This window comes from Cibotium barometz, chromosome 42, assembly GCF_041138505.1.
Source record: "Cibotium barometz isolate CiBa-2024 chromosome 42, ASM4113850v1, whole genome shotgun sequence".
NCBI classification, from domain to species: Eukaryota; Viridiplantae; Streptophyta; class Polypodiopsida; order Cyatheales; family Cibotiaceae; genus Cibotium; species Cibotium barometz.
Window position 1 is genome coordinate 9,950,017 of NC_141087.1, and position 25,003 is coordinate 9,975,019.

The 25,003-nt window shown below is 44.9% G+C and overlaps 2 protein-coding genes across 5 annotated transcripts in view; both read left to right on the forward strand.

Annotated features, from left to right (window-relative positions):
• Positions 1–25,003, forward strand: part of LOC147614148 (peptide chain release factor 1, mitochondrial-like) — a 72,796-nt gene that overhangs the window by 15,585 nt on the left and 32,208 nt on the right. The gene's annotated exons all lie outside the window — the stretch shown is intronic.
• Positions 578–2,205, forward strand: LOC147614149 (uncharacterized). The gene has a single exon (XM_086780410.1). It carries the CDS (start codon positions 627–629, stop codon positions 1,548–1,550), a length of 924 nt encoding a protein of 307 aa, XP_086636536.1. The 5' UTR covers positions 578–626; the 3' UTR covers positions 1,551–2,205.

Consider the following 25,003-nt stretch of genomic DNA (forward strand, 5'->3'; position numbering starts at 1 on the left):
TAGGGACTTCTATCCACTCTGGCACGCATTCCCATTCTCAACCAGGTGTCCAATGGAACCCTACAGCAATCAGCCCGCGCCTTACATCTCGTACATAGACGAGGTCCCGGAGGCCGTATTGCCCGAAAATCCTCGCGAGACACCCACACCGGAGCCCGCCCCATTACCCGAACCTGTTGCAGAACCTGTTCCGGCTCCAGTTCATGTACCAGGTCCCTTGGACTTTTTATTATACGTCAGTCACCGCCACGCCACTCAGTTCCAGGCGTGGGTGATCTGGCATATCTACTTGACGTGTCCAGCACACCATCTTGCTCATTACGAGTTTATTTTGGGACGGTACCCACATCTTGCATATTTCCTGGACAAGTGCCGTGTGGATGCAGTGAACCGGATCATCTCGCTCCAGCCCTTGGTTCGAGTATACAGCGAGCTCATAGTGCCAGATTACACTCCCTTAACCCCTGCAGAGACACCTCCTCTCGACGAGGTGGAAGACTTCGAGCCTTCGGAGTTAGGCTCCGATTTCTTAGCAGAATTAGGAGACGATTCATTGTCACTCTCTCCTCCAGCAGTACCACATATTTCACCAGCTTCTCCGCGCTACTCCCTCTAGCAGATCCAACATGCCATCTATCTCAGAGGAAGAGGGCCAGCAACAAGACGAGCAAATGCAGGCCATTACATTATTACGCGAGCAGATGGAGACACTTCAGCAGACTTTTTCGACAAGTCTCTCTACCATCAGCAGACGGCTCGACCAGTTGCAGCGGCCCCATCCAGCGCGCACACCAGCCAGTGATCCACAACCATCTTCTTCAGAGACTTCGGTAGCAGACAGTGAAGATGAACCAGATCCAACTGCCGAGGTAAACAATGCAGAACTCCAACTTCTTTATAAAATATTAACTGCTGCACAAAAAAAGAAACTCGATGTCAAACTGCCTGCCCCTTATAATGGTCGCCGCGACAAGCGCGTGCTTGACCAATGGATATTCAAAATGGAGGTATATTTGACCAATACCGATTTGGTCGAAAGCAAGAAGGTTGCTTTAGCCAGTTCCCTACTCAAGGATACAGCACTTCTATGGTGGCAACGACGTGTTGCAGATGGTAAACACACTCCTACTTGGGATAAATTCCGGCGCGCCCTCCGCAAGGCCTTTGAACCTGCCAGTGCGGACTACCATGCGCGGTCTGCTCTCCGCTGCCTGAGGCAAACAGGATCCTCAGCCGCATATATCACAGAGTTCCAACGTTTAACTCTGGAAATTGAGAGCCTCAGCCCCGCTGACAAGCTACACAACTTCATCGATGGGCTTGAACCCAACTTACAGGAAGATGTGCAGAAGTTTAACCCTCTCACCATAGATGCTGCTATTGCCTACGTAGAGCGCCTTGGAGATTTACGACGACAACCCAGGACATCCTTCTTTGGCAATCGGTCCTCAAACAGTGCTCGTTTCTCCCAGCCCAATCGCAGAGGAAATTTATCTCAACCTGCGTCTCAATATTCCCAATCCTCTGGTCAGCAATCTACTTGGCAATAGCCCTTTCGGCCTAGATTTTCAGGTCAGGCAGCAGCCTCACAAACAGGATCCTCTTCCAACAACAACAATCGGAATCGAGGACGCAACTGGCAAGATCGCCGACCCAACAATCGCCGCACTTTTCGCCGCGATACCTCAGCAGGTCAGCAAGCCTCTACATTGGCACCTTCAACCTCTCAAGCCAACCCTTCAGGTCTTTGCACAATTTGCAATGGACCACACAGGTGGTATGAGTGCCCAAAGCGTAATTCTCGCCAGAATTCCAACATGGAATGTTTTCCAGAAGGTGAACATGGACATCATCATCCTTCTACGCCAGAAAAAGGCAAGCAGGTGGTTCATGCAGTGCGAGTTTCTAAAGTTGTCAGTGCTTTAATGCTAAATGCCCACAACCATACTTCAGTGCCTGTTAACCTTTCCAATCAAGTTTTGAGCTTATTGGGATTTATTGGCCAGCATCCTATCAATGTTCTTGTTGATAGTGGATGCTCGACTAATTTTGTGGGAACTACTCTCGTCAGCAAGTTGCGATTACCTACTCAGCAGAGTGCGGAAGTTTTCCAAGTGGAACTTGGAGATGGTTCTTTCTTGCATTGCAGTAAACGAATTCAGCAGTTGCATTTTCAGATTCAGGATTATCAGGATCAGCTGAATTTCTCTATTATGCCTTTGTCACACTATGACATGATCCTTGGATAGTCTTGGTTATACGAGTATGATCCTTTGATCAGCTTTCGAGATCATTCCATTCGACTTTATCATAATCATCGAGAAATGGAATTACGAGGTCTGTTTAATTCTAAGCCGATTACTGTGGTTTCTGCTATGCAAGTCAAACGCTTAGTGCGTAAACGCGACAGCACTTCTGCCTTAGTTATGTTGCGAGAAGCAGAAGACAATACAGTTGACCAATCGGAATCCTCGCCATCAGATATTTCTTATTTACAATAGCCCTTCTTTCAACCTTATAAGGATTTATTTCCTGACGAGCTGCCAACGACATTGCCTCCTCGACGTTCTGTAGATCATACGATTGATCTAATTCCTGGACAACCACCGCCAGTTCGAGCTCCTTATCGAGTTTCTTATTCAGAATCTCAAGAAATTCAGAGACAATTGGCAGAGTTGTTGGATAAAGGTCATATACGTCCAAGCAAAAGTCCTTTTGGTGCTCCAGTTTTATTGGTCAAGAAGAAGGATGGATCTATGCGACTTTGCATTGATTATCGTGCCCTTAATAAGCAGACAATCAAGAATAAGTTTCCCTTGCCTCGCATCGATGAGCTCTTTGATCAGTTGCTTGGTGCGAAGGTATTTTCGAAGATTGATCTGAAGTCAGGCTATCATCAAATCAGGATTGGAATTGGAGATGAGTATAAGACAGCTTTCAGAACAAAGTATAGACATTATGAATTTTTGGTTATTCCTTTTGGGTTAACCAATGCCCCAGCTACTTTCATGACTTTGATGAATGACATCTTTGGTCCTTACTTGGATAAGTTTGTCATCGTTTATCTGGATGACATTTTGGTCTTCAGTAAGACTTTAGCAGATCACAAGCAGCATTTGCAGATTGTCTTCGACGTACTCTGTACAAATGTCTTGTACATCAACAAGAAGAAGAGTCAGTTTTTCAAAGATCATGTGGAATATCTTGGACATATCATCTCTGGACATGGTATTGCAGTTGATCCTAAGAAGATAAAGGTCATTGTTGATTGGCCTTTGCCACTTACAATTTCAGATGTGCGATCTTTCTTGGGATTAGCAAATTTTTACCACACCAAGGTTCACAAGTTCTCAGATATTGCTGCTTCTTTGACGGCCCTTACAAAGTTAGATAAATTGCAATGGTCACTTGAAGCTGAAAAGTCCTTTAATGATCTTAAGCATGCGTTGACAACTACGCCTGTTTTGGCTATTGCGGATCCAACTCAGCCGTTTGACGTCATGACCGATGCTTCGGATAGAGCATCTGGAGGCGTTCTTATGCAGAATGATCGTGTTATTGCTTTTGATAGTCATAAATTTTCGGCTATTCAAATGCGATATCCCGTTTATGACAAGGAATTTTTGGCAATTGTTCATGCTTATAGAACGTGGAAGCATTATCTTCTTGGTGCAGATTCAGTGGTTAAGACAGATCATCAGTCTTTGACTTACATCTTTACTCAGCCAGTGATGAATCCTCGTCAAGGACGATGGGTTGAATTTTTGGCAAATTTTCACATGGCGATACTCTATGTTACTGGATTACAGAATGTGGTAGCAGATGCTTTGAGCCGCATGCCTCGAGCTACGAACTTTGCTATCTCAAATGTGCAGATGGAGATTCCTGCATGTTTTAAGCATGAGTATTTGACAGATAGAGACTTTGGAGATGTCTTTCGAGCTCTCAAATCTCTTCATCCTACTGTTGCAGAAATGAATATGTTTGCCGCATATACAATTACAGATGATTTACTTTATTACTTGGATCGCATTTGTGTTCCTCACAATGCATCTTTGCGGAAACTCCTTATTCAAGAGCATCATGAAGTACCCTTTGCAGCTCATCCTGGAATTAACAAGACATATCGTCTGTTATCAGCAACATACTTTTGGCCTCAGATGCAACAGGATGTTATTAAGTTTGTTAAAGCTTGTCACTCTTGTCAAATTATGAAAGCTTCACGACAACTTCCTCAAGGATTGCTTCAGCCTTTGCCAGTTCCTCAGGAAAGATGGGAAAGCATAAGCATGGATTTCATCACTACTTTGCCGCGTTCGCAGAAAGGCAATGCTCAAATTTTAGTAGTGGTTGATCGGTTTTCCAAAATGGCACATTTTATTCCTTGCAAGAAGACAGTTTCTGCTCCAAATCTTGCAGCGTTGTTCGTACAGCATATTTTCAGAATCCATGGATTGCGAAGATCTATTGTTTCTGACAGAGATCCGAAGTTTACTGGACATTTTTGGACTTCCCTATTCAAATCTCTTGGTACAAATCTCTTGTTCAGTTCTGCTTATCATCCTCAGACAGATGGACAGACAGAAAGAGTAAATCAAATTTTGGAAGAAATGCTTAGACATTATATTCAGACAAGATTAGCTTCTTGGGAAGAATATCTGCCTTTTGTGGAGTTTGCTTATAATAATTCTCCGCATTCAGTCACTGGAATGACTCCTTTTCAAGCAGCATATGGTCACACTCCGCTTGTGCCCACAAACTTTGTTTTTCAACATAAGGTGGCATTAGCAGATCAGTTGATTCAAGAAATGCAAGATATTCTTGTGCAAGTTTGAGACAGACTGATTCATGTTCAGCAGAAGTATCAGAAGTATGCGAATAAGCACAGAAGGCATACTGAGTTTCAAGAAGGTGACTTGGTTTTGCTTTACGTTGCACCGCATCGATATAAGACAGTAAAGTCAGTCTTTCCGAAGTTGCGACCGCGTTTCTATGGTCCATTTAAAGTTATAAAGAAGATTTCAGTTGTCAGTTATAAGTTGGATCTTCCACCATCTTGGGGAAAAATTCATCCGACATTTCACATCTCTTGGCTCAAGGAATACATACAAGGAGATTCATCTATCCCGGAGTTATCTTCTTATGTTCCTGAGATTGAAGATGATCATATTATTCTTGTTCCTGAGAAGATTCTTGACGTTCGTCAGAAAGAAACAAGAAAGAAGATTACTACAGAATTTCTTGTTAAGTGGATGGACTTGGAAGAGTCAGATTCTACTTGGCAGACAGATGAAGAAATGCAACAATATCCTCAACTCCTCCAAGAATTCTTTGGCAGACGACCGACTCTCATTTAATCACATGGGTTTTATTTTAAATGGGAGGGAATGTCACGATTGTGACTTAGTTCATTATACAGTCTCCTCATGATTACAGATACTGAAGTGACATGATTACAGAGGACCCCTACACTCGGATGGTCACGACTATTCACTCTAGAGACATGCCTCTTCATCAAGAGCCACACTCCTTCGACGACTGGTCACACCCCTTCGCTCTAGGGTTGCAACTCTTCACCCAATGGTTGCAGCTATTCGTCCAAAGGATGTGTCTCTTCGCCTAGAGTCATGACTATTGGTCATGGGATGTGTCTTTTCATTCGTGTCTCTTGAACTCCTATATAAGGAGCCTGTTGTATCACAATTTCAATCAATCAATCAAACATCTGTGTTCAAGTCTACTTTCAGTTTCAGTCTTAAATACACAGATAGTGGATGAAATACTAAGTAATAATAGTAATTCTCAGATATAAGGGCTGACTCCCTTTCCTCCAGTTCATCTCATTCTTTTGCATCTAGTTGAGGTCATTTAGCAGCTGCTTCTGCTTCTTACCATTGTACAGCACCTACGGGCTTCCCTCATGCTCAGTTTTTAGCAATAAACATCAGTTTCTAAATTTACAGGTCTTGTGTAATATGCGAAAGCTTTGGGGGAGATCGGTAACTTCAATGCTCAGAAATCAGCACACTTGTCGTGTAGGCATATGCTCACTTATGGTAGTGCTATGTGTGAACAGGGCTTAACCAAGGGCACTTTTTTCCATGTGGTTTTTTTCCTTGGATATCAAGTGTGAAAGGACACTCTACATATAATATTTTGTACTTCTATATTATATGGATGTGACACACATGCAAGGTTGACTTGTATTTTGTGGCTACCACACTCTTGGTTTCTTTCTCTCTCTCTCATTTTCTGTGTGAGCTTCTCCATCTTGCACCTAACCCTAATGTGTAGGTTTGTGTGTGTGTGAGTGTGAGTGTAAGATTCCTCCCTCCAGCTTTTTGAGGTGTGCAGGTGTAGGAATCTTCCCTTTTGACCTTATAATTATTCCCCTCTCTGAAATAAAAGAAAGATTTTGTTTTACCCTGTTTTGACTAGAGAGAGAAAATATCTAGAGAGAGGTAGTCCAAAATTGAGATATTTTTGGATATAAAAATCCTCCTAGTGTCTAAAATGAATTCCCTTGAAACAGAAATTCAAAAAGAACTTTCCAATGTGCAGTTGGAATTAATTGAAAATGGGTATAAAGGACCTTCTAAGGGTCTAGTTTTTCAGAAATTTTTGGATTATGGTCCAATTAAGGTTCCTATGAGCCAATTAGATCAATCCATGTGTGGGGAGAAGATAAATCCAAGTTATAAAAGAAAAGCCCCCAAAAATGAGTAAATGCTCACATAAGATGAAGAGTTGACTATGTACAAGGTTTATTAGTAAAAAACTATGAGTATTATTAAAAAAATGAGATATTTTGGGTATAATGATTCCATTTTGACACATGTGTAAGGAAAGGGGATCCCTTCAAGGAGGTACCTACTTCACATGCTTGAATGAGTTTTAAACTAAAAAATAATGTGATATTTTTATCTCTTCTCTCTCTTGGATCAAACCGAATAAAAAAGAAACCAAACTAGGTTCAAATCTGATCCAAATTCAACCAAACTGAATTTAAAAATTTTAGAAATCAGTTGGTCTTGGTTAGAGCCTCCCTCTCCTATAAATAGAACTTGAGTCTTTGTTATACTATGCCAAAAGCTGAAATAATGTTAATTTTTACTATTCTCTAAAATTCTCTCCAAATTGAAGAAATTGGAGCTTCCCTCTTTCTTCAATCTCCATTGGTGACTCCATCAACACACCAAACCAATTGATTGGTTGGGGGCCTCTACCGTGAACAAGGAATCAAGCAATTTGTAAGGTAAATGGTAAATTTTGATCTTTTCTATAATATGGGTTGTGATAGGGCGAGAATGGATGTGTTGTAAAAGAATAGATGTAAAGGCATATGTGGATATATGAATGGGGATGTGGATATGGATGTATGAATATGAATGTGTATGTATGGATGTAGATATGGATGTGGATGTATGGATGCAGATGTGGATGTGGATGTATGAATATGAACGTAGATATGGATGTATGGATGTGGATGTGGATGCGGATATGGATGTATGAATATGGATGTGGATGTATGAATGCAGATATGGATGTGGATGTGAAAATAGATGTAAGAATGTGGATGTGGATGTGGATGTATGAATATGGATGTGTGTATGGATGTGGATATGGATGTGGATGTATGAATGCAGATGTGGATGTTGATGTATGGATGTGGATGTATGAATGTAGATGTAGATGTGGATGTGGTTGTATGAATATGAATGTGGATATGGATGTATAGATGTGGATGTGGATATGGATGTATGAATATGGATGTGTATGTATAGATGTGGATGTATGAATGCAGATGTGGATGTGGAAATGGATGCATGAATGTGGATGTGAATGTATGAATGTAGATATGGATGTGTATGTGGATGTATGAATGTAGATATGGATGTGGATGTGGATGTATAAATGTAGATGTGGATGTGGATGTATGGATGTGGATGTGGATATGGATGTATCAATATAGATGTGTATGTATGCATGTGAATATGGATGTGGATGTGGATGTAGATGTATGAATGTAGATGTAGATGTAGATGTAGATATAGATGTAGATGTGGATGTGGATGTGGATATATGAATGTGAATGTGGATGTGGATGTGCGAATGAGGATATGGATGTAGATGTAGATGTGAATGTGAATATGGAATTGCATGTGCGAATGAGGATGTGGATGTGGATATGAATGTTGTTGGGGTAAAGGCATTATGCCCACCCTTGTAGTGTGTACAAGCCCATAAGTTATAGTACATAGTACACTTAGTACTTTTAATGTACTAAGTGCACTATGTGTACTAGTGCAAATATACATGTGTGATAGGGGAGTCACACACTCATTCTATTGAGTTGACTTATCCCCACAACTCTCTCTCTCTCTCTCTCACCCTTCTTCTCTGTGTGTTTGTCTCTCACATGAAACCCTAATTCTCCCATTCAACTGGTATCAGAGCCACGGTTGTGTCCGTGTGTGTGCGGGTGTACGGAGTCATCTTCATCGCGAAGAAGAAGCTCGGCTATGGAGCCTTGAGCTTGGCACGAGCAGAGGAGCTTTCTGGTGCTCAGCAAAAGGAGCACGTGCGCTGCAAACCAGCTCGAGGGCAGTGCGCAGCATTGAAGAGCCACTAGACGGAGGCGGAGAAGAACTGCGTGTGGTGTCAGCACGTCGACTGTAGAAGAGCTGCAGCAAAGCGTTGGGCTTTAGACGCCTGGCTACAAAGCGTAAAACCATTAGGCCGAGGCGGCGCCAACAAAAAGTTCCCGTCACGTGTAGCGCTGGCCAAGGCGTAACAAAGGGCACGCTTACGTATCCCCATGGAGCTCGCTTCCGTTGATGAGCTCCAGTCGCCTATAAGCGACCCGTCGAAGCCAGGCTGGGCGAGCACAATCCGCCACCACTAGGCGAAGGCGGCGGCAATAGCAGGTCGTCGGCGTCCCCGGTGCTTTCACGCCTCCTTGCAGCTTAAAGCAAAAGTGCTCGCAGGCGTCGGGCGGGTATATACACGGTAGCTGCCCATTGAGAACACCCATCGCCAGCTGTGACAGTCGATTCCTCCTATGGCTCTTGCAGCAACCCACCTGTGCCCTACTGTAAAAGCATCCGTACCTGCACAACAGAAGCAGCATTTCATACAAGTCATCAAATACATCGACACCCCCTTTCTGCAACATAAATCAGAAATTGCCTGAGATATTTGCTTCAATTTTTTGGAATTTGCATGTCCAATCATCAATTGAGCAGGTACAGGTGCCAAATTGCTCAAATTTTGAGCAAAATTGGCAAAATTGGGTGACATTGGTCACAATCAGAGTCAATTTGCAAGAAATTGGATGTCAAAATTTGGGGCTTTTGATGTAATTGCGCCATTGGGCATTCATACATGCTGTATGATGTGAGCAATCTCACATTTGGGGCAAAATTGCAGGAAATTGGAGTGCAAATCAAAGGGCTTTTGTGCCGATTAAGTTGATTTGCATGCAGGCACTGGCATTTGATGCTTTGGGCAATGTGTTGATGCCTGTCAAGCACTCAATGTGCCTGTAAATCAAGGGGCTCTTATGTATTGGATGTATATGTGGCCAGGGGGAAGCATTGTGAAGACTTTGGATGCCTTCATGTGTGTTAATGTACCATGTATGATCAGAAATTGATCTTGAATCAAAGGGGCTTTTCAAGATTTTATGCTTGTTGAGCTTGGCAAAGCTGCAGGCAAGACTTTTATGCCTTGAATCCTCAGAAATCCACTTGCAGTCAAGGGGCTTTTGCCCAATTTCTGTTCGGGACTGTTGTATGCAGTGGTGGGGACTGTGAAAGTCTGATTTTCACTCATTTGGACAGCTAGGAGAGCATTTATTGCTGTTGTACTTGCTGGTACAGATTTGGTACAACTTTGTGCAAACTTTGGCATGGCTGTACATTGATTTGAGTGAGGAAAAGGTTCATTTTCAGCTGCTGTACTTGCCGGTACAGATTTGGTACATCATTGGTGAGCACTTAGTACTGTTGTACAGTACTTTGGAAGGGGAACAGAGCACATTTAAGGTGCTGTCCTAAATCTGCAGCAACCAGATTTTGGTGATTTTATCACATACAGTGGGAGTAGAGTTGCATTCGTGCTTCCACAGTGGGAGATAAACTTTGGGAGAACAACTGTGAGCACTCTGTGTGCTTTGGTGCAGTGTTTGCACATCTTGCAGGGAGTCAGGCATTGACTGTGACAGGTTGCATATTGCTATGGCAACCACAGGTGAGAGCTCTTCATTGCGTCACATCAAGAAGCTTGAAGGCTCATATAATTATGACATTTGGCAAACCCAGTGCTATAATGTGTTGCTCCAGAAGAAGCAGCACAAGCCCATCAAAGAAAGGGGTGTAATGTCCGCTTCTCTTACTACTGAAGAATGGGAAGATATGGATGAGCTGGCAAGATCTACTATCATGTTGTCTGTGTCAGACTCTTTACTTTTCAGCATTCGTGAAGAGAAGACAGCTTGGGGAATGTGGCAAAGATTGCAGGACTTGTATGCCCAGCAAAGTGCCTCAAGCAAAGTGTATTGGTTGAAGAAACTCATAGGTCTTCAAATGAAGGAAGGGGCGTCTATGACAGCCCATCTAAATGAGTTTAATGGTGTTGTCAGCCAGGTAATCAATCAAAAGTTGGCAATGGACGATGAGTTCAAAGCCACCTTTCTCTTATGCACTTTGCCAGAGAGTTGGGACACATTCAGGACAGCCACTAGCAATTCGAATGCTATGCTGTCATATGCAGATGTTGAGGGTGCTCTCCTTCAAGAGGAGATGAACAGGAAGAACAACTCTGTTGGAAAGTCCAATGCAATGAATGCACGTGGGAGATCCCAGCAAAGGGGTAAAAGCCAAGAACGGGGAAGGAGCAAGTCTTGCTCCAAAAAGGACTTGGAATGCCATTATTGTGGCAAGAAGGGACATATCAAAAAGCAATGCTACAAATGGAAGAATGATCAAAAGGAAAAGGGCAAAGAAAAAGACAAAGACAAAGATGAAGCCAAAGATGCAAAGCCAAAGGGCAAAAGTGGAGTCAAGATTGAAGAAGTCAATGTGTCACATGCAGGTGACAGTGAGGATGAAGTCCTATTCACGTCTTCACTTGATGCCCATTCACTTCTTGCAGGAGGTGGTCATGGTATGCACTCATGGATCATTGATTCAGGTGCCTCTTTTCATGTCACAGATTGCAGAGACTTGTTTGTCAGGTATACTGCTGGCAATGAAGGAGTAGTTTATTTGGGTGACAACCATGCATGCAAGATTCTTGGCAGAGGTGATGTGAGGCTTGTGTTTTCAGATGGCTCACAGCTTATGCTCCATGATGTCAGGCATGTGCCTGAGATCAAGAAGAACCTGCTTTCTACCGGACAGCTTGATGATGCTGATTATGTTACCACATTTGGTCGTGGAAAGTGGAAGATTAGTAAGGGCTCACTGGTTGTTGCCAGAGGCTCTAAGGTGGACACTCTTTACTTCATGCATGCTGGTGTTTGTCACCATGTTAATGTAAATGCAACCGAGCTGCCGGAAATCTCTATGTGGCATAGCCGGTTGGGACACATGAGTGTCAAAGGAATGGAGCAATTGTCTCGTTTTGGTTACTTGCCTTCTCTAAAGTTCTCAAGTTTTCAGTTTTGCGAGCATTGTATATATGGCAGGCAACTCCAGTGCCCCCACAAGAAAGCTCTTGGACAGAAAGATGCTCAGTTAGAGCTTGTGCATACAGATGTATGTGAGATGCCTCAGCTTTCTTTGGGAGGGGCAAAATATTTTGTGTCTTTTATTGATGATGCCACACGCAAGGTGTGGGTTTATCCTCTTCGTTTGAAGAGTGATACATTCTCAGTGTTTGAGAAGTTTGTTGCTCATGTTGAGAATCAAACTGGCAAAACACTGAAGGCTTTGCGTTCCAACAATGGTGGAGAATATATGTCCAAACAGTTTCAGGACTTTTGTGATGCTAAAGGCATCAAGAGGGAGCTCTCTACTCCTTATGATCCTCCACAAAACGGGACAGGAGAGAGGATGAACAGGACCATTTAGGAGAAGGTCCGTTCTATGTTGTCACATGCTGCGTTACCTCATGGTTTTTGGGCTGAAGCTGTTATGATAGCCGTTCATCTTATAAACAGGTCACCTAACACGAGGCTTGGTGGGAAAGTGCCAGAGGAAGTATGGACAGGGAAGCCTCCGTCCTACAAGCACTTGAGAGTGTTTGGTTGCGTTGCGTACGTGCACATACGCAGGGAAATGCGCACCAAACTTGATCCTAAGTCTCACAAATGCATATTCCTAGGATATGGTGACAGAGGTGAAATGGGATATAGACTTTGGGATCCCGTGAATAGAAAGATTATACGCAGTAATGATGTCATTTTTGATGAAACATGGATGTATAAGGAGCCTGCAAGGCAACAGGAGCCTGGCAGAGTCATCTTTGATGATGATGGACATCATGGACAACAACCAAGGGCTGTAAATCAGCCATTACAGCAGCAAAACCAGCCCTTAAATGGTGCTGAAAATGGTCCAAATGGACAGCCAGAGATGGCACAAGATATCCCTATGGATTTCCCACAGTTAGAGGAGATACCGGGCATGATTTTTCAACCTTATGGCATGGAACAGGAGCCACCAATAGGTGATATGCAGGCTGGACAGCAACCTGCAAATGATGGTCATTGGGTACGGAGGTCCACAAGACCCTCCAGAGCCCCTGACAGGTTTGTTCCAGGGGTTGACTACTTGATGCTTACTGACTGTGGGGAGCCCTCATGTTATAAGGAGGCTTTACAGAGGGCAGACAAGGCTCTTTGGGAGCGTGCCATGAAGTCAGAGATGGATTCTCTGCACAAAAATGGAACATGGAAGTTGGTGCATTTGCCTACAGGCAAGAAGGTTTTGCCATGCAAGTGGGTTTACAGACTCAAAGTTGCACCTGATGCAAAGCCAAGATACAAAGCCAGGTTAGTGGCTAAGGGCTTCAAGCAAGAATATGGTGTGGACTTTGATGAGATCTTCTCTCCAGTGGTCAAAATGACCACACTTAGAGCTGTATCAGCTTTGGATCTGGATTTGATTTAGATGGATGTGAAGACTGCTTTTCTTCACGGTGATCTCCATGAGGAGATATATATGCAACAGCCAGAGGGTTATGCAGTGAATGGAAAGAAGAAGCTTGTATGCAAGCTGAAAAAGAGTCTTTATGGGCTCAAATAGGCACCAAGGGAATGGTATCATAAATTTGATACATTCATGAAATCCCAGGACTTCAGGAGAAGTGACATAGATAATTGCTTATACACCAAGAAAGCTTTGGATGGCAGTCTATTGATCCTCATCTTGTATGTTGATGATATGTTGATTGCCGGGAAATCTCGTAAAGAGATGGATGCCTTGAAGAAGAGGCTGCATCAGACCTTTGATATGAAGGATTTGGGTGATGCAAATTACATTTTGGGTATGCGGATACTTCGGGACAGAAATCAGCATGTGTTGTATTTGTCTCAGAAGGAATACATTGGCAAAGTTTTGCAGAGGTTCAATATGGACGGGGGGAAGAAAACTAGTACTCCTTTGCCTCCATATGTGAAACTCAGTGCTATGGACAGCCCACAGTCGGATAGTGACAGGGCTGATATGGCCAAGATTCCGTATGCTTCAGCTTGTGGCAGTCTCATGTATGCCATGGTTGCTACTAGGCCGGACATTGCATTTGCAGTGGGAGTAGTTTCTAGATACATGGCCAAACCTGGCAAGAAGCATTGGGAAGCAGTGAAAGGTGTCATGAGATACCTGAAGGGCACATAGGATATGTGCATATGCTTTGGCAAACAGGATGCATTAGTGCATGGTTACACGGATTCGGATTATGCCGGTCATCCAGATAACCGGAAGTCTACTATTGGTTATGTGTTTACATTCACAGGAGGTGCTGTGTCATGGATATCCAGGATGCAGAAGTGCACTGCCTTATCTACTACAGAGGCCGAGTATATTGCAGCCACAGAGGCTTGCAAGGAGGCATTATGGCTATCTCGGTTAGTGGTTGATTTGGGTTATACAGGGGATATTCCATTGTTGCATTGTGACAGTCAGAGTGCCATCCAGTTGGCAAAGAACCCTGTCTTTCATGCAAAGACGAAGCATGTGGATGTGAAGTATCACTTCATCAGAGAGGTGATAGAGAACAAGCAAATTCAGCTTGTTAAGATTCATACGGATGACAACCCGGTTGATCTGTTGACAAAGAGTTTGCCTCCGGAGCGGTTTGCTCATTGCAGACACTTGATGGGCATTGGATGAGGCCAGTTTCAGCCTTGATATGGCCTTGTATATTATCATGTACATGCTGATTTTTTTCTTTTCCTTCATTTAAGGGCACTTTGCCTTTAAGTGGGAGGTTGTTGGGGTAAAGACATTATGCCCACCCTTGTAGTGTGTACAAGCCCATAAGTTATAGTACATAGTACACTTAGTACTTTTAATGTACTAAGTGCACTATGTGTACTAGTGCAAATATACATGTGTGATAGGGGAGTCACACACTCATTCTATTGAGTTGACTTATCCCCACAACTCTCTCTCTCTCTCTCACCCTTCTTCTCTGTGTGTTTGTCTCTCACATGAAACCCTAATTCTCCCATTCAAATGTGGATGTGGATGTGCGAATGAGGATGTGGATGTGAATGTATGAATGTAGATGTGGATATGGATGTATGGATGTGGATGTAGGGATAGGGATACGGATGTGGATGTGGATGTGGATGTGGATGTATGGATGTGGATATCGATGTGGATGTATGAATGTGGATGTGTACGAGGACTAATGCATGCGAATATGTATGTGAATGGATAGGATGTCGAGATGAGTGAATGGATGAGATGTGATGATAGGTGAATCAGAATGTGAATGAATGATATAAGATGAATAAATGAGATGTAATGAGAAATGTATGTGATGAGATGTAATGTAAATTAAGAAAGATAGGAATGGATGTTAGTTGAAGTGAATGAATCTGAAGTGATGGGATGGAAAATGATGTATCTAGTGGAAAATGGATACGCATATGATTGGAATTGGGTTAAGTAATATGGATTGATGTGGAACAAATTGGAAAGACGAGAATTCAGTATAGAAACTGTATTTGTGACCCACTCACAGGTAGAACACGGGCTAGTTCCAGCCATGCATTGAATATGCATCGTGGGGAGTCTGCATTAGCCATGGGTGGTCTCTTTGATTCAGAAGAGCCTTCTTCTTATGAAGAAGCACATGAGAATGAGCATTGGGTACAAGCTATGCAAGCTGAAATCTCTTCTATCATGAAGAGCAATACTTGGGATCTTGTGGAATTACCTAAAGACAATCATGTCATTGGAACAAAGTGGGTGTACAAAGTCAAAAGGAAGTCTGATGGTACTATTGACAGGTACAAAGCAAGACTGGTGGCTAAAGGCTACTCCTAGAAAAAGGGAATAGATTATGAGGAGACTTTTGCTCCTACTTCGAGAATGACCACAATAAGATCAGTGATTGCATTGGCTGCACATAAAGGATGGAAAGTGCATCAATTGGACATCAAAACTGCATTCTTAAATGGGAATTTACAGGAGGAAGTATATGTAAATCAGCCCATTGATTTTGTAGTTCCTGGTGAGGAACATAAAATATGCAGGTTACACAAAACATTGTATGGGTTAAAGCAAGCTCCAAGAGCTTGGTATGATAAAATACATGCTCATCTAACCAGCCAAGGTTATGTGAATAGTCCAGCTGAAAGCACATTGTATGTGAAGAAAACCAGTGCCGATATTCTCATAGTCATCTTGTATGTAGATGACATGCTCATTATAGGTACTAGCAAAGCACAAATTGTAGATTTGAAAGTTGAATTTGATATGTCAGATTTGGAGCCTTCACACTACTATCTCGGCATACAGTTTATGCATACAAATGATGGCATTGTTATGCAGCAAACCAAGTACATAAAAAGTTTGCTAAAAAGGTTTCACATGGATGAATGTAAGCCCATTTCTACTCCAGTAGAACCTGGTGTACGGCTTACTATGCATGATATTGGAGAGCCTTTTGAGGTCGGCATTTACAGCCAGGCAGTGGGATGTCTCATTTACTTGTGTAACACGAGGCCAGACATCTCTTTTGGGGTGTCTTTGTTGAGCAAATTCATGCATAGCCTAGGCACAAAGCATTGGCAAGCAGTCAAACGCATTTTTCGTTATCTTCAGGGTACCCTGGATCTTGGTTTGTTCTATCCCAGGGGGAGCAGCTTGCAGCCTTATGCATACAGTGATTCAGATTGGGCTGGTGATTATGATACCAGGCAATCCACCAGTGGGAATTGTTTTTTTCTTGGCAGTTCATGCATATCTTGGTTGAGCAAAAAGCAACCCACTGTTGCCACATCTACTTGTGAGGCTGAGTACATGGCAGTCTTCACAGTTGCAGTAGATTGTGTATGGTTGAGGAGATGATTGGCTGATCTTCGTGAGTGTTAGTAGACACCCACCACCATTCTCACTGATAGCCAGAGTGCTATGGCCGTGGCACGAAATCCAGTATTTCATGCACGTACCAAGCACATAGAGATTCATTATCACTATGTCAGAGAGAGGTTACATGTAGGGGAGATCAATTTATCTTACTGCCCTACACAAGATAATGTTGCAGTTCTATTCACAAAGGCTTTACCTCGAGAAAAGTTTGAAGTTTTCCGCAAAGCTTCTTTTTCCCATGTGGTTTTTCCCCTTGGATATCAAGTGTGAAAGGACACTCTACATATAATATTTTGTACTTCTATATTATATGGATGTGACACACATGCAAGGGTTGACTTGCATTTGTGGCTACCACACTCTTGGCTCTCTCTCTCTCTCTCTCTCTCTCATTTTCTGTGTGAGCTTCTCCATCCTACACCTAACCCTAATGTGTAGGTTTGTGTGTGTGTGAGTGTGTGAGTCCAACACCAACATGGTGGGATGAAAATAACGCACAAAACTGAATGTAGATGTGCAGAAAAATAGTGAGAGAGAGAGGGAGAAGAGGACACACTATGGGGTCTCGAATACCCTCTGTAGGGCCCCCACCACGGATGGTGTATTTGCTTTTATTAGAATGATGCAAATCTGAAAATAAAAGACTGAACCTGAACCTTCTTGGCTGAGGAGGATCCTCTGCCCTTGACCTTCAATTCTTCACTCTTTGTGTTAGCTTCTCCTTGGCTGTCCTGGCCCTTGAGTTAGCTCCAGCACTTTGTGAATTATGAGATGAATGAACTGAAATATGCCGTGGGTATTTATACCCCTTACTAATGCTGGCCGGCTGGTTATTTTTACCCCGACGACTTGTTTAATAGCATTAAATGCTGAAAAGTCATGCGCATTCACACCTGGCTGTCTGGCCAGCATGCGCATCTATTATGGGCTGCTGGGCAGCTTGTGTGGGCTGCCCCACACCTGGCCGACAAGCTTTAAAGGGCCTGATGCCCTGTTGGCTGCCTGTCCAGAGGCCCTAGGGCTGGCCGACAGCCCTTCCAGCCCATCCCATGGCTGGTGGGCACAACCAAGGCCCTCCTGGCCCTTTGGGGGTGGTTCTACACCTCCCGCATGCCCACATAATTGTTCTTGTGGCAGCCCCATCCCTACATGCAAATCCTACCTGTGTACATAGAGGTTTGGCATCCAGTGTCATATCAGATACACAGAACCACCGACATCATTCCAAAGGGAGACTCACAGCACGGACTAGCAGTGTTTCATGTGTAGGACAATGCACACCTGACCTTGGACGCATGTGTAGGACAATGCACACTTGACCTCGGACGACTGGAGTGGAACCCTGGCTGACTTGTCCCGGACTAGGCTCACGTGGGACCATTTTTTGTCAGAATATGCAGCAGAGATGGAGACAAGATTTGAAAATACTAGAGCAAGTGCACTGCAGAAAAACACAGAAAGAGAGAGAGAGAGAGAGAGAGAGAGAGAGAGAGAGAGAGAAGCGTATAACTCTGCTATATACACAAGAGAAAATCCCAGGAACAAGATGAAATGTGTGGGGAGCAAGGGGCCATTTTATATGGCCCCCAACAGCCAGTCGGCCTGTGGAAAAGCAGCCAACAGCCATTTGTACAGCCTACGACCTGCTCCTCCTCCTCCAGTCGGCCAGCAACTCCCAGTCGGCCAGTACACAGGGGAAAGCAGGGTCAGTCGGCCAACATCTGGACCAGCGAACAGGCACAGGACAGCCTCCCACACCAAGGAAAAATAGGAAAAAATATGGAGAGTGGGAAAAAATGTGAAAACACCTAAATCGGGCGGGCACACCCACAACAGAGGCCCTGGCGTAAATATACAGATAGGAGATGACTGCTAACACCCCTTCTTAGCTCCTGGATGTGGAACCAACCCTAGGGAGCTGGAGTGCCGCCGGAGCATAGCCTGAGATAGAGACTTCATGAAGAGGTCCACCGCACTGTCCTCTGTCGAACAGAACTCTAGCAAGATGTCATCAGCAACAATCTTTTCACGAACAAAATGCCTCTTGATGACTGCGGGTTCCACCAGTGGAAACCCAATCCTGCCAAGTAACCTTTGCAACCTCACCACCTCGTAAGTGGCACCACAAGCAGCCCGGTGCTCTGCCTCTGTCGATGACAAGGCAATAGGTGGCTGCCTCTTACTGCTCCATGAAACCACTCCTGAGCCAAGGGAAAAACTATAGCCTGATGTCACGTGTATCCCGCACTTGGATGCCACGTAGACATATCTGTATAGAAGGTGCAAGACCTGGGATGGAAAACTGGTCCCATGTCAGCCCAGTCCGGGACGAGTCAGCCAGGGATTCATCTGAGTCGTCTGAGGTTAGGTGTGCATTGTCCTGCACAGGAGTCCAAGGTCAGGTGTGCACTGTCCTGCACATGAAATAGTGCCAGTCCGCGATGTAAGTCTCCCTCTCTGGAATGATGTCAGTGATTCTGTGTATCAGGTATGGTACCGGATGCCAGATCACTGTGTAGTTAGTTAGGGTTTGCTTTTAGAACAAGGGGCCAGCCCATAGGGCTACCCCAAGTCTTAGTGTGGGCATGGGGATGGTGTGAAACCACCCCCATGAGGGCCAGGAAGGCCCTGGCTGGAACCCACCAGCCATGGAGGGCTGTAGGACAGCCCTAGGGGCAGACTAGGGGAAGCATACAGGCTGTACAGCCTGGTTATGGTTGTAAGGGCAAGTATGGGGCAGCCCATACAGAGTAGTAGAAATAGATGAGCCACAATCCCATTGTTTTATCTCATATTTCACCAAGAGCCAAGGCAAACAAGGGCTAGACAAGCCAAGGAGTTGCTAAAGCAAAGGGGTAAAGGACTGCAAGTCAAGGGCAGAGATTTCTCAGCCAAGAAAGGTCAAGATTTCTGTATTTTCTTTTCAGATTCACATCATTCTAATAAAGCAAATACACCATCTGTGTGGTGGGGGCCCTACAGAGGGTATTTGGGACCCAATACTGTGTCCTCTCTCTCTCTCTCTCTCTCTCTCTCTCTCTTGCACATCTTCATTCAGTTTTGGGCGTCATTTCCGTCGTGAAAAGTGTGCTGATTTATGAGCATTGAAGTTACCGATCTTCTGTGAAGCTTCCGCATGTTACAATGGTATCAGAGCCTACTTCAAGTGCAAAGATTCAGCAAAGAAATGAGAAATTTTTCTCGCTCGTGTGGTTGGTTTTCAGACGCCGGTGGACTACCCCTTTTGGAGTGACTCCTGTCCCTCAAAGGACGGTTGGTTTTCAGCCTCTGGAAGCCTCTGGACGTCTCCCACACAGATAGTGGATGGTTAGATTGCGCTCCGGAAAGGAAGTGCGTTTTCCTGCTATGGCGAGCTTCGATGACGAGAGAGACCAAGAACCATGGGACGAGAGTGCACTAAGCAGCCCAGCTAGGGCACCAGGCTTGAGTGTTACAGATATGTTCTAACAGATGTTGCTGATGCGAGCAATCGCAGACCAGACAACCAAGTTGGACGAGCAGAAGGCGCAGATCTTGGCTCTGGAAGAGCGTACCCGTTCTCCAGCGTCGCGTTTTCCATCTCCTCCTCCCTCTCCTTCCGTATCCCAGATTCCAGATCCTCGACACAGGGACCCTCTCGCTGGGTCACGATCGTATTCGAGCTCTTTGCTTGAGTTGCAGATGCGTGCATTGGAGATCCGACAACGTGAAGACGAAGCCATGCGACGCGTGGAACACGAGCGTTACCTAGCAGCTTTGGACGCCAGATTGACACCGGCGGCGCCCTCGAATCATTTTCCCGAGAAAATGAATTTCAGTAAGTATAATGGTAAACTCGATCCCTCAACTCTTTATTCATGGTTACATCAGTTTGAAGCTTACTTTGCCGCAGTTAGAAAGACAGATACTGACAGAGTGATCTTAGCCAGTTGGTACTTGGAAGGTGAGGCCATTCCTTGGTGGACTTAGTGGGCTCATGCCCACACTAGATTAGGTATGGCAGCTTATGTGTGGGACGAGTTTGTCCGCAACCTTAAGCGGCGCCCCACTACCTTGAGCGACTCGAAGACGAGTTCAGGGGAGCGCGTCAGAATGCGCAACCAGTCCTTGAGTTTGCCAATAGAATTTCGATCTTATGTTTGCAATTAGGCTTATCTGATTCGGACAAGAAAGGGTAGTTTTTGTATGGCCTTGACAGGCAAATCCAATGGGAGGTGCGTATGTTTAGGCCATCCACCTTTGAAGACGCACTCTCGCTTGCGCAGAGTGCAGAAATGAAGCATAATGGTGGCAAGCCCAAGACTTCCCAGTCGACTTCTCCCAAGGCTACCGCCTCGGGGGGCAAAGGCTAGAACCAGACGGGGTCTTCCCCAGGACAGAGCCCAAGAGCCTCTGGCTCCAAGAACTCGAACAATGCGTTTAAGCTTACTCCAGACCAGAAAGCGGAGGCAGGCAAGACAGGTGGGAAGTTGAGTGTTGAGGAGCTTTCTCAATACAAGGAGGGTAGATGTTTCTTTGGTCATACAAAAGGACATACTTCTTGGGATTGTCCTAAGAAGCCTCCAAAGCCCGCCGCCGCAGTCTCCACAGCTTTCGTGGTGAGCTCAGCTCCCACATAGACCCCACTGGCTGTCCCTAGTTCTTCAAACCGCGGTGCTTCAGTTGGAGCAATTATTAGCCGGGAGCTCGAAGATAATCAGAAGGGCGCCCCTGACCAGGAGTATGAGCGCAACGAATTGCTCAAGTCCTTTGGCTACATAGGTGGCCAGAGAGTCGTCGTCCTGCTTGATAGCGGCAGCACGGAGAATGTGGTCACGGAACATGCCGCTAGGCGTGACTGTTTCGACCTGACTTCGGTGGACAAACAGGTTGAGGGCTTTAGCACAAGCATGACAACGAGCGTCAAGTATGAAGCTCTAGGTCCTAAGTTAGTTATTCAAGGCATAGAATTTGTGCGTGATTTTATGGTTGCTCCTCTTGTAGGAGTAGACATAATTTTGGGCATTCAGTGGTTTCACAAGTTTCTTCTTGATGTCAAGTGGGACAAGCACACGTTCCAGATCAATCGGAATGTGTCAAACGCTCCAGTGACTATGAAGTGTGAGCGAGGAATTCCAAACTTTTCACTCATAAGCCTTGCAGGCTAAGCGAGCAGTCAGGAAAGGCGCACAAAAGACGCACAGTGTGCGATGATATACATCCAGACAGCCCAGACGATGGCCAGTGCTTCCGAGAAGTACTTAGCTCTCCATGAAAAGTTCCAGAAGATTTTTCTTTGGGACGGCCTCCCTCCCTAGCCTCCCCCGTCTAGACCGGAGGACCACAAGATTGACCTTCTCCCAGGCTTGGAACCCTCAAGCAAGTTTCCGTATCGCCTTTCCAAGGCAATAGAATCGGAGTTGTACCGCTAACTCCAAGAATTGTTGCAATCTGGCTTCATCCGCCCCAACGTGTCGCCATTTGCAGCCCCGATCTTATTTGTCAAGAAGAAAGATGAGTCTTCCCGTTTGTGTGTCGATTGTCGTGCACTCAATAAGCTGACTATCAAGAGTAAATTCTCGATGCCTCGAACTGATTATATTCTCGAGAGGCTGAATGGAGCAAAGGTGTTCTCGAAACTTGATTTAAAGAGTGGGTACCACCAGGTGCAGATTGTGGAGGGGGACATCCCCAAGAGAGCCTTCCGCACGGAACGGGCCCACTATGAATTTGTGGTCATGCCATTTGGCTTGACGAACGCCCCAGCTACATTTAATCGCATGATAACGTGTGTTTTTCGAGATTTGATTGGAAAGTGTGTGTTCATATTTCTGAACGACATACAGGTATTTTCAGCTACGGTTGAGCAACATGACATGGATGTGGAGAAAGTCCTTAAGTTGTTGGTGGGTATACGCCAAGCATACTCCACCCACATAGACAAGTTTTCTGATCTCTCGGCGGATCTCACCGATTTGCTAAAGAGTGTGAAGACAAGAAGGCAAAAGATTCGAATGACTCCACGAGCGTTGGAGGCATTCAAGAACCTCAAGGTGGCTTTATCAGAAGCGCCTTGTTTAGCACTTGCCTCGTGGGACGAGCCATTTCAGGTGATCACCGATGCGAGTAACATTGCAATTGGAGGTGTATTGCAACAGAATGGTCATCCAGTAGCTTACAGTCTCGTAAGTTACTGCCCGTAGAGAAGAACTACTCAGTCTATGATGGTGAACTCCTAGCAGTTATATAGGCCTTGAAACATTGGAAACATTTTCTGTATGGCCGTGACTTTGAGGTTTGCACTGACCATCAGGCATTACGCTGGATTCAGACAATGCCAAGTGCACAGTGGAGTGATCGACAACACCGTTGGAGTCAGATATTCCAGCAATTCGGTGGTATGATTAAGTACCTTCCAGGAAAAACCAATCCAGTGGGGCCGATACTTTGAGCAGGAAGAGACAAGTGACTATGATTCAAACCACTAGACTCGATCTTGTTGCTGGTACAGGACTAGATGACATGAAGCACACGTATGCGGATTCCGAGAAATTTGGTACACAGTGGAAACAGGCATTGGATGCCACAGGACCATCTGATACGCGATGGTTGGCTTTTCTACAAAGGCCGACTGTGTGTCATGAAGTCGTTCAGGACAGCTCTTCTTCATGATGCCCATGACGCCATTACAGGTGGTCAATAGGGACATGAATTTGACTTTGGAGAAATTGGAACGGCAATATTATTGGCCAAAGATGAGGCGAGATGTGCTTACATATGTACAATGCTGTGATATTTGTCAAAAGGTGAAAGCTTCTCGTGGAAAGAAGATAGGGTTGTTACAGCCCTTGCTAGTTCTTGAGGGCCCTTTCCAAGATATTTCGATGGACTTCCTCACGAATCTGCCTCCCAGTCCGAGTAAGCGTAATATGCAGTGCTTTACTATTGTTGATAGATTTAGCAAATTTGTTATGCTTATTCCTTGCAAGGCCAATGTGACCGTCGAGGATGTTGCCCAGTTGTTCATTCGCATTGATGCCCGATTGGCGGGATTCTTAGGACCATAGTGTCAGACCGAGATGCCAGGTTTACCTAATTTTTGGAGGGCATTGTTTGATAACTTTGGTACTAAATTGAATTTTTCCAGTGCATTCCATCCACAGACGGACGGCCAAACAGAGATATACAACCAGTTGGCCTTTGATGTGTTGAAGTGTTATGTCCACGATCAGCAAGGTAAGTGGGAATCTTATTTGCCTTTAGTTCAAGCTGTTTTGAATGATTCTTTTTCTTCAGCTATTGGTAGGACTCCATATGAGGCAGCATTTGGAAGACCTTTCCAGTCATTGTTGACCAGGACCTCGTCTTTAGTACCTGAAGCGAACAGAGTGACGGAGTCTTACCAGGAGATTTTAGAGTCAGTTAAAGACAGGTTGGCTAAAGCGCAAGAGGCCTACACTCGACAAGCCAATAAAGACCGAAGGGATATGAAGTTTTCGGCAGGGGATTGGGTTTATCTTCGGATTATGAAGCAAAGGTTGAAACAGGTGGGCAAGCAATGCCCAAAGTTGTCTTTCAGGAGCTTCGGACCTTTTCCCTTTAGGAAAAAGATTAATGAGGTGTCTATGCAGTTAAAGCTATCTCCGAGTTGGACTATGCACGATGTGTTTCACGTCAGTTGGTTAAAGCCATATGCAGGTCCTATCCCTTCAGAAGTCAAAGACGAAGCGGAACCAGATATTGTTGATGAAGCAGAAGTTATGGTTCCAGAACAGATCCTTCTGCACCGTTTCAAGCATGGCTCAGGCCAAAGACTAAGACAGTTCCTCACAAAGTTTCAAGACCGAGGGACCCACGAAGCAGTATGGCTCGACAAAGAGTTTTTTCGAAGACTCTCCGGCGTTATTGATGGATTATTTGGAGGCTATGCAGCTTCCGTCAAGTTAAGCAGAAGGGGATGTCACGTGCATCCCGCACTTGGATGCCACGTAGACATATCTGTACAGAAGGTGTAGGACCTGGGATGGAAAACTGGTCCCATGTGAGTCTAGTCCGGGACAAGTCAGCCAGGGATCCATCTCAGTCGTCCGAGGTCAGGTGTGCATTGTCCTGCACAGGAGTCCAAGGTCAAGTGTGCACTATCCTGCACATGAAACAGTGCCAGTCCGTGCTGTGAGTCTCCCTCTGGAATGATGTCAATGATTCTGTGTATCTGGTATGGTACCGGATGCCAGATCACTGTGTAGTTAGTTAGGGTTTGCTTTTAGAACAAGGGGCTAGCCATAGGGCTACCCCAAGTCTTAGTGTGGGCATGGGGATGGTGTGAAACCACCCCCATGAGGGCCAGGAAGGCCCTGGCTGAACCCACCAGCCATGGAGGGCTGTAGGACAGCCCTAGGGGCAGACTAGGGGAAGCATACAGGCTGTACAGCCTGGTTATGGCTGTAAGGGCAAGTATGGGGCAGCCCATACAGGCT

Excerpts from the sequence above, each read along its gene's own strand:
- LOC147614149 (XM_086780410.1), top strand. The coding sequence starts at position 627 with ATGCCATCTATCTCAGAGGAAGAGGGCCAGCAACAAGACGAGCAAATG.